This window comes from Branchiostoma belcheri, unplaced genomic scaffold (assembly GCF_001625305.1).
Source record: "Branchiostoma belcheri isolate BF01 breed outbred unplaced genomic scaffold, Haploidv18h27 scaffold108, whole genome shotgun sequence".
NCBI classification, from domain to species: domain Eukaryota; kingdom Metazoa; phylum Chordata; class Leptocardii; order Amphioxiformes; family Branchiostomatidae; genus Branchiostoma; species Branchiostoma belcheri.
Genome location: NW_017802469.1, coordinates 113,631 through 124,084, shown reverse-complemented (window position 1 = coordinate 124,084; position 10,454 = coordinate 113,631). Strand labels below are relative to the sequence as shown.

At 44.2% G+C, this 10,454-nt stretch overlaps 1 protein-coding gene across 1 annotated transcript; it reads right to left on the bottom strand.

The window, feature by feature from the left end:
* Positions 1-716: 716 nt before the first annotated feature.
* LOC109480075 (brain-specific angiogenesis inhibitor 1-like) lies at positions 717-9,674 on the bottom strand. Its single transcript, XM_019782227.1, has 9 exons — positions 9,591-9,674; positions 8,701-8,802; positions 7,476-7,646; positions 6,621-6,785; positions 5,173-5,337; positions 4,343-4,507; positions 3,392-3,571; positions 1,981-2,139; positions 717-916 (listed from the first exon to the last, which is right to left on the bottom strand). The coding sequence occupies exons 1-9, from the start codon at positions 9,667-9,669 to the stop codon at positions 717-719; spliced, it is 1,386 nt and encodes a 461-aa protein (XP_019637786.1). The 5' UTR covers positions 9,670-9,674.
* Positions 9,675-10,454: the final 780 nt, after the last annotated feature.

Sequence of the window (10,454 nt, the reverse complement as noted above, 5' to 3'; positions counted from 1 at the left end):
GTGAGTGAACTAAAACAAATGCAATTAAACCCACAAGTACTCATTTTCAACAGCATGGGACTTTTATTAGAGTGAAACACATATGTTCACCTCCATGCGACAAGAGTATGAGGAGTCCGTAATATTACTATGGCGGACATTGTATGCTTAGAACGGCGGCAGACGAAAGAGCTATCTCACAACAGCAAAGATGTCATGATCTAAGTATCTAATAACGTTAACGTTATGTTAGCGTTGAACAACCTCCTCTTGTTCATTTATTCTTATAACATTCAATAAATAAGTAACCATACGTGAAGCGTGTATCCTTGCACTTGGTTCAATCTCCAAGCAGATGTACGCTTGTTTGAATCGTTGTTTTTCGCGTGTTTTTGAGGCTACATCAATTTAATTTGTTGGTTCTCGGATTTGCCTCTTAATTTTTTTCTGATTTGCAAAAAAAAAGATTCTGGTTCCGAATCAACTCAAAAATGCTCATAATAGGATGCCTAGACCTGTTAAAATTTTTGTTCGCCCTGTCACTTCATACTTTTCCTGAAAAAAAATCCGAGAACTAGCAAATTAAATTGGCGTGGCCTGACGCTTTTTAAACGCCGATTTCAACGTGATTTGCGTTTTCCTCTCTTCACTTCCACTAGAAAGGATCAAAATGCGGCTTTAAACACTTAGCCAATTGCAAGCCATACATCTGCTTGTAGATTAGTAGGTGTTTAGGTTTAACCAAAGATGTGGGGTTTGTTGCCGCAGTGTTTGTCTTCGCTCCCGCACAGCACACACTGGTTCTTCTGCCGTTCTACCCCGCAAGGGCAACCGCCGTTCTGGCAGCATGCGCACTGGCGACCCTCCCCTCCTGGGCATGCGCAGCCCGTCCTTGTCTTGGTCCATCCGTCCACACCATCCTCCGGTGCGTACATATCTGTGACACAGAAAACATTTTCAGTGAAAACGAAATTCCATCAACCCCTTCTTCAGTACTTCTTTTCCAAAGTCGCAGACAAAAAAGACTACAAGAAAGTTGCAGGTAACGCCCAACCCAACCCATTTCTTTCGACACCAAAAGCTCCAATAAGATGTCCACAATACGCGATATAAAAACCAACAAAAACAACCGTACAACACATCTGCTGCAGTACAACAGAAAGCTGTAAGAGGGCGGCCTATAATCGAACTTATCCTTCATTTTGCCGACATTTACCCACATACCAAATATCGTTAACGTCAACTTCTCTAGCTATAACCGTTTCTGTGAAAACCACCGAGCCCTTCCCCTTCTTCTGAAATGAAATAGTCTAGCGGAAAAAAAGAAGAAACTAACACTAGAAAGGTAACATTTGCAAAGCAAATTCATAGTGTTTACCTTCGCATATGGTCTGCTCTATTAATACTCAAGCACATTCATGTATTTGGTCAGACAGGAGTCTAAATCCCTCCTGCTATAAAATTGCAACATGATGTAACCAACCCAACACTAGTTACCATGGTGACAGACGTCTTGTTCAGGTCATTGACCTTATTGGTTTGGAGAAGAAGAGGAAACAGAGCAAAAACAATATTTCCTTCGGTAAGGCCACACCGCCTTAATTTTATGGTATCCACGCGCGCATTGAAAAACATCACGTCTAGCCTGGCTCTAGGCCTGGGTACCCCATGGTAGTTAGCGACAATACGGAGCCGGTGATAACCCTGGAGGATGGCACCGATGGCACCAATGCTCCATGACTCAAGAACTCAGTACATACGTACAGTGCAAATTCATAACTTCCACAAAAAGCCAGCATGTGCCGGCTTGTCATGTACGTCGCTATATATGTACTGGTGGAAATTCACAATACCAGCTTTGTATTCCTGTGATTTAGTAGCATTTTTCTTTTGGGCCGGAATTTTTTTTATTCGCCGGCGCGCACTAGTTTCAGGGTCTTCAGAGGATGTCATCCATAAAATTAAGTCGGTGTGACCTAATAAACACACAAAAAAACGTACGTCTGCCACAGTCGGCACCGTAGCCACAGCGGACACACTGGTGCGGGTTGTCCTGGGTGCACTGACACCCTCCGTCCTCACAGCAGGCACAGTCCCGCCGCCGGTTGTCCCAGTAACACTGACACCCGGTCAGGCTACGGGTCCACAGGTCACGGCGGGCTGAAAACAATTGTAGGAAGTGTTCAGCAACAGGAATAGGTTGGTTATACTGCATGTGGAAGGTGTTCAGCACAAAGGACAGGTCCGTTCTACTATGTATGGAAGACTTTCAGCATCAAGGACAGATCTGTTCTACTGTAACGTTATATGGACGGCGTTCAGTACCAAGGACAGGTTTGTTTCACTACCTGTGGAAGGCGTTCAGTACCAAGGACATGTCCGTTCTACTATATGTGGAAAGCGTTCAGTACCAGGGACGGGTATGTTCTATGATATGAAAATATATGGAAGGCGTTCAGTACCAAGGACGGGTCCGTTATACTATATATGGAAGGCGTGCAGTACCAAGGACAGGCGTGTTCTGGTATATGTGGAAGGTGTTCAGTACAAAGGACAGGTCCGTTCTACTCTATGTGGAAGGCGTTCAGTACTAAGGACAGGTCCGTTCTATTAAATGCGGAAGGCGTTCATTACCAAGGACAGGTCCGTTCTACTATATGTGGAAAGTGTTCAGTACCAAGGATAGGTCCGTTCTACTATATGTGGAAGGCGTTCAGCGCCAAGGACAGGTACGTTCTACTATTTTGGGAAGGCGTTCAGTACCAAGAACAGGTTTGTTGTACCTTAAGTGGAAGGCGTTCAGTACTAAGAATGCCTTCTACTATGTACGGAAGGTGTTCAGTACGAAGGACAGGTCCGTTCCACTATATATGGAAGGCGTTCAGTACCAAGGACAGGTCCGTTCTACTCTATGTGGAAGGCATTCAGCACCAAGGACAGGTCCGTTCTACTCAATGTGATAGGCGTTCAGTACCAAGGACAGGTCCGTTTTACTATATGTGGAAGGCGTTCAGTACTAAGGACAGGTCCGCTCTACTATATACGGAAGGCGTTCAGTACCAAGGACAGGTCCGTTCTATTAAATGTGGAAGGCGTTCAGCACCAGGGACAGGTTTGTTGTACCTTATGTGGAAGGTATTCAGTACCAAGGACAGGTCCGTTCTACTACATGTGGAAGGCGTTCAGTACCAAGGACAGGTTTGTTCTACTGTATGCGGAACGCGTTCAGTACCAAGAAAGACTAAGACTTCTAATATATGTGGAAGTTGTTCAGCACCAGGGAAAGTTAGGTTCTACCATATTTGAAATGCATTCAGTACCAAGGACAGGTCCTCTCTACTACAGGGGAAAAGTCTGAAGTCCGTGAACAAATGCATATGTACAATTTCATCGGCCAGAAGCTATCAAAAACCTTTTTTCAGCTTCGATGGACAGTCGTGTGTGTTGCACGACTCAGTGTCCAGCCGGTTGCCCTTGCAGGCCGCTCCACCGTGCAGGGGAGGCTCGCACTCTCGGGCGCGCTGCTGCCTGCCCCCGCCGCACGTGGCCGAGCACTCCGTCCAGTCAGACCACTCTTTCCAGCTTCCGTCGACTGTAAAACAAAGACACATGATAGGGAGAAAAGCCTTCGTTTTCCAGTGAATTCATTATGCCTAGGAGGTGTCTATTATACAATTGCTAATATTTTGGAACGTCTGGAGGGCAAACTACGTTCTATATATTACTCTAGTAATAGAGGCCCCACGTTGCAAAGCAAAGGAATAATATAGGTTTTTAGTCTCAAATGCATTGGCTTGGCGATTGAAGATCGGGCATTTCTGGGCATACAAATATTACTTTTTAGAGGAGAGTTGCTGGTCTTTCTCCACCATACGTAAACGTTTTAGATAAGGCCACACCAATTTAATTTGTTGCTTCTCGGATCGCCCTGTCCATTTTTTCTCTGATTCGCAAAAGATTTTTTTTGGGTTCTAAATGAACTGCAAAATTCTCAACGAAAGACATATTTTGGCCCCAATGGTTGAAAAAAGTCCTCTTCTTCCTAGTTCTTAAGTTTTTCAACGTAACAATGCAATTTTGTTTCATTAAAAGTTCAAAATCTATTGTTTTAATTATAAACCAGCCTGGTATGTTCACTTCATGGCTCATATTGTAAGATTTCCGGCTATCATGGGGTGCCTTGGCCTGTTTATTTTCGCCCTGTCGCTCCTAATTTTTTCTGAAAAATCCGAGAAACAACCAATTAAATTGGTGTGGCATAAGAAGTCCTGATTCAACATCATGAACGTAGTGGGGCCATCAGGAACTTAATATTGAAATTTCAAACATTGTTCCCTTTTTGTACAGTTAGATAATACCACACCTGGGCATGGTCCGTTGCTGCACGGTTGCAGTTGGATGTTCTCTCCTTTGCACTCCCTCCCTCCGTGGGTCGGTCCGCGGCAGTTCCGGAGACGGGACTGCACCCCGCTGCCGCAAGTCTCCGTACACTGTTCCCACTCACCCCATTCCTCCCATACACCGTCAACTGCCGAACAACAACATCAGGACATTCAGTCTCATTGGACAAGGTAAGAATCTTGGACACAGAATCGGACGTTTTGCACGAGGGAGTAAAGAGGCCATCTATATTAGTGCATTACAACCATCCCTCAACAGAGGCGGGGGCGCCACAGACACAGACTTTCTGCAAACTATGATCCACTGCTTCTTTTCACTCCGTACGTCATTGGGTGGAAAATTAGTCATGTGCTTCCAAAATCTTTGGTTTTTCCATTACTTAGTGTCACATATATATATATATATGTATTATCATCTGTACTTTCTACGTATTGGTTTCTATTTACTAATATATAATGTGTAAATGGTAGAGTTGAAATAAGTCTTAGATACTTGAGTGTCCTATTACTTTGTGTTGTATACTGCGTGAACAATAAAAAAAGAATCCTATGTTGTACCAACCCGATGAAATTATTTTGGGATGAAAGTCACAGTTTTTTTAACGGAGTGGTTCACTACAAGGCCTATACGACCACTTGTCGACATTGAACTAGAAAGATGAGAGAAACATGGCTATGTCAAGAGATGGCGGTGAACGTTTGATTTGAAAGCCTGTAGATTGTAGGTTAGTGGGAAACACTTGTCAGCTTGGCCGTATGGGGAAAGAAACTGTCACTGTAAAAAGATATTTACCGGGACACGGTTTCTTGGTACATCGTCTGGTCTCCTCCCTGTCTCCATGACAGTCCTTCCCGCCGTTAGCCGGTCCCACACATCCACGGTCCCGCCTCTCCACACCTGTGCCACACGTCACTGAACATGCCCCCCAGTCAGACCACGGACCCCATACACCATCCTCTGCAAGATAAACGGAAGATGATCATAACTGCAAGAGGGGTGAAGGAGGCGGTCTACTAACCTCTACCAGGCTTCGGGAATCCGCTGGAAAGAGTAGAAATCGGGCAAATAGACAGATAACATGCCAGAGGAGTTTGTCTGCTGGGAGAGAACAGTTTGCCGCACCCGAAGCCTGTGGTCGCCATTTCTTTGAAGTCCACTAATCACTATCTAATAGGTGCCAAGTAGCTAAATTACCCTCCCGAAGCCTGGTAGAGGCGGCAAAATGTTCTCTCCCAGCAGACAAACTCTCCTGGCATGCTATCTGTCTATTTGCCCGATTTCTACTTTTTCCAGCCGCCTCCCGAAGCCTGGTAGAGGCTAGCGGTCTACATCAAAGCTCACAGACCTACCCTGAACAGAGACGGGGGGCGACACAAGTTATCTGGCACGTATGACCCGCTACTACGGTCACGTGTCTCTGACGTCACGTTCCAAGAGTAGACGGGTCCGTTCCGTGAACAAGGTTGAAGGAGTCAGTCGAAAATTTGTGGTATGTCCCATTTCATTCCAGTGTTGTCAGAGAAAGTTGAGTTTTTATTTCATAATGATCATAATAGAATATCAACTTTTACATAATCAGCGTGACTGGAAATGTAAATATCTCCGGCACGATACTATAACTATTGATCGTTGTTTCAGCACCAAGGAGAGGTCCCGTTGCCCTATTATGCATATGCAATTGTTCAGCGTAGATTCTCTCATCATTACAACAAGAAGGTACTGTCTGCAGCCCTCTTCTTGAAAATAGGGAAGTTGAAGTTTTTATATGTAACTAATAGAATGAATATAACGTGATAAAATATATAGAGATCAAATTACGCCTATTACTGAATACAAGTCAAAAGTAAGTGGGCCACAACAGTGTTTTTTTTTTAATTCCAAACATTTTCTTAACAAAAGTCCACAGGTCAGGTCGGGCTGAAAACATTTGTAGAAAAGTGTTCAGCACCAGGAACAGGTTGGTTTTACTATGTGTGGAAGGCGTTCAGCACCAAGGACAGGTCCGTTCTACTGTTTGTGGAAGGCGTTCAGTACCAAGCACAGGTTTGTTTCACTACATATGGAAGGAGTTCAGCACCAAGGACAGGATTGTTTTACTATATGTGGAAGGCGTTCAGTACCAAGGACAGGTTTGGTTAACTATACATGTACGTGGAAGGCTGTTATGTGCTTAACAAAGTATTCCAAAGCAATGATTGAAACTTCGACTAAGTTTATTTAGGGATCTAAGTTGAACTTACTGGGACAGTCGTTGTCGTTACAGGTCCGTGTCTCCTCGGAGCTGCCCTCACACCCCGCCGCCCCGTCCGCCCAGCCCTGGCACTTCCGGCCCCGCCGCTGCTCACCCCCGCCGCACGACTTGGTACAGTCCCCCCAGGACGACCACTTCGACCACTGGAAGTCATCTGGCATTAAAAAAAGTTCAATATATTTGTTTTCAATTCATGCTTATGATATTTCAGTTATGTACAAGTATGTTTCTACTTTTAAAAGCCATTGTAAAGCAAGTATTTAGGAAGAGGATTTTAAGAAGTATACGTACTCTGTCTCTACATGCAATACACAATTCTAAAAATTGGCTAAAAGACAAGTACTAGTACTGTCAGTGAGTGTGAGAGAATGAGTTAGTGAGTGACTGGGAGTGAGAGAGAGTGAATGAATGAGTGCGTGCGTGCCTGAGTGAGTGAGCGAGTGAGTGATAGTTTCAGATGAGTGTGTGCGTGCGTGAGTGAATGTGAGTAAATGAGTGAGTGAGTGAGTGTGTGTGGGTGAATGAGTGAGTGAGCGAATGAATGAGTGCGTGCGTGCCTGAGTGAGTGAGCGAGTGATAGTTTCAGATGAGTGTGTGCGTGCGTGTGTGTGTGAGTAAATGAGTGAGTGTGTGTGAGTGAATGAGTGAGTGAGCGAATGAATGAGTGTGTGCGTGCCTGAGTGAGTGAGCGAGTGAGTGATAGTTTCAGATGAGCGCGTGTCAGTGAGTGTGTGAGTGAGTAAGTGAGTGTGTGTGTTAGTGAGTGACTGTGTGAGTGAGTGAGTAAGCGAGTGACTGAGCGAGTGAGTGCGACAGTTTCAGATATAATCTCCTATCACCCCACCAGGACACGGTTTCAGGTTGCAGGCCTGTGTCTCGTGTGTTCCTCCGTCGCAGTCCTTCCCTCCGTGTGCCGGGGCAGGGTCCGTACACTCCCGGGAGCGCGCCTGCTGCCCCCCGCCGCACGTCTTCGTACACTCGCCCCAGGCCGTCCACGGGCTCCAGTTCCCGTCAACTTTAAGAAAAAATACACGATTTTTTTTCAGTTTACAAAAATTGAGGCATTGTTTTTTTCGCTGTGTATGATTTTTTCTTCTTCAGGAAAGTAGAAGCTAGAGATTTGGGATGACCAAATTATCTGTCAAATCAAATTATCTTACATGCAGTGGTTCTAGGACTAAAAAGTAGTCTCTACCAGACGAACTACGCTGGCTATATATAGGAGAATATTTGCCAGGGGAGTTTGGCCGCCTTGTAGGTTTGACTGGCCGCGCAATTAGGAAAGAAACTACCTCCCCGCGGCCGGACTCCCTTGGCCAATTTTGCTCTCTTTTTTTGCCGAATACTACGATCCGTATTCCCGTAGAAAGGTCTGGTGGAGGCTAACTAAAAAGCGCGACTACATATTCTCTGCAGTCCTCTAGCTGTTGGAATTCTTCTAGAAATTAGAAGTGAAGGGTATGGGCCTCAGTATTGTTATAAAGTTATGTCTTTTTTTTCTTCTAAGTCCTCGACATTTTAATGCCAACAGCCAGAACTTTTAATTCTGTTTTAGTCTTAAATACAATGATGGCAGGGTCGCCTGTGGTTGTCAGTTTAAACGATTCCTTGCGCATCCTGTCTATAGATTATACTCCATTATACGGCCTCTATTCTATTCTTACTTATTTCTTTCCATCAAATATGCTTCATTCTCGAGTTATACTTCAAAATGTGATCTTCCGATTTTGCAGAAGTAAAGTAGTGGTACATGACATAGTCCTTGCAGAAGTGGACTTTTCGCTGTCGAATACATTATTTACCATATGAATGAAAACCAAGCAGATGGTGGGAGGTAAAATGGAACTTTGCTAGGATTCCTTATGCCTAGGTCACATTTCCAAATCGGGACCCGGTCGGGCTGTTTGTATGAACGAAAAATTAGCAATTCATATCAAGAATATACAGAAATAGTGCCCATGATTACTATAAAAAATTCTGTGTTTTGTTGTCTTTTATATCGTACTTTTCGTTCTATAAGACTGCCCGGCCGGGCCCCGGTTTGGAAATGTGACCTAAGCATTACGCACCTTCTTTGCAGACACAAATGTAACACCCGTTCTCGTCCTTTTTGTAGCCGCCCATGCACGACAGCATACACAGGTCGTACGAACATCGGGGGGCAGCCGCAGCTAATGTAGTAAAATGTACCATTAGGCAACACCATCTTAAGTTTATGGATGACATCCTTTGAAGACCCCCAAACTAGTACGCGCGGGCGAATAAAAAAATCCGGCCGACAATAAAAATGCTACTAAACCACAGAAATACATAGCTGGTATTGCGTCAGTACATGGCGACGTATGCGACAAGCGGGGTTTATGAATCGGCACTGTACGTATGTACTGAGTTCTTGAGTCGTGGAGCTTCGGTAGCCTGTGTGCCACCCTCCATAGTTACCACCGGCTCTGCATTGTCGCTAACTACCATGGGCTACCCAGGCCTAGAGCCAGGCCAGAACCTCGGAGGACGTGATCTTTTTTTAGGACAGGCGAAAATCAATGCGCGCGCGTATGTCATCCATAAAATTAAGTCGGTGTGGCCTTACAAATTAAAACGGAAAGCTGCCTATGAAAAACACAAGGCTATGCACAAGAAGGATGGTGAAGAAAAGGCGTGAAATTTACTTCTAACACATTGTCCCAATGTAAATTGAACACCCTTAAGAAATAATGATATTTTAATTTTCCCATTTCATTCATTTATTTATTCATTTGGACAAATAAAATGACGAACACCAATCACCAAATATACAAAACAAAGGAAAAACAGTGTGCAGGAGGAGGAAAAAAGCCTACAAGGCTTGTACAACGTCCTCCTCCTTGAAACTTAGGAAATATTAATCATGTAACTAACGTAATAAAAACTACATATAACAAAACAAATATAACAAAACAAAACTGATTCAGATGTGTTTTACCTCTTGATTTTCCTGGGACTGCAAGTGTCGTCTGCAGCACAACCGCAGAAGTTAGGACAACCAAAAATGTTGTCTTCATCTTTCTATACGTCCCTCCCGTTGAAAAACTACAGGAATATCGCACTAGAGTCCCTTACCACTCACACGAAGCGCCAGGGATATTATACAGCACAACAGCTTGTCCAAGAGAGTATGTTGTCCATCTAAGAAGATCAGTAAGATTAATCCAGAAACTAAAGAACATGTTTCCCTGCCACCATTGGCTCAGATGTGGTGAAAATATGAACAGCTTGTGCAGATTAAAATCCGCCTGTTGCAGATTTCCGAGGGATTATCCTCTTTTGATTAGAAAGTTATTAATCCGGAAGTCTTCCTTTCATGCAATGTGTTTTATTCTGTTATCATCCTGTAGTTAGATCCTGTAGATAGAGACGTAGCACACGAATGTAACAATTGCTTCTTCTATTCTTGTACCCAAGTTATTCAACTCAAGAGCATTTGGCCCGTGTAGGGCGTGAATATGCAATAAGTTCATTGTCATTGTCTTCGTCAGAAGGACTATGAAATTGTCTCGCCGGAGTGTGGAAGGCATGATTCGACGTCCATGATTTTTGGCAGGCAGATTACCGCTGTTGAGGCCAACGTCAAGTACAAGTTTCGGCTTCGTGGGGGGTCCGTGCGTCACGTTAGTGCACCTTTTGTGTTTGTGGCTTGTTAGCAAGATAACTCAAGTATTTGTAAAATGTTGATTATAATTCTTGGTGTGGTGCTTACTATTATTGGGACCAAGGTTAAGTTCGTTACTGAGCTTCGTGGGGGGTTTCGTTGTGACTACAGGGGGCATTTTGTTAATTTTTCTTGTGA

Coding starts and splice junctions, on each gene's coding strand:
- LOC109480075 (XM_019782227.1), bottom strand. CDS start 9,669: ATGAAGACAACATTTTTGGTTGTCCTAACTTCTGCGGTTGTGCTGCAG. Junction 5,338..6,620: donor TAACGACAACGACTGTCCCA/GTAAGTTCAACT, acceptor TTTATCTTGCAG/AGGATGGTGTATGGGGTCCG. Junction 2,140..3,391: donor TCCATCGAAGCTGAAAAAAG/GTTTTTGATAGC, acceptor AATTGTTTTCAG/CCCGCCGTGACCTGTGGACC.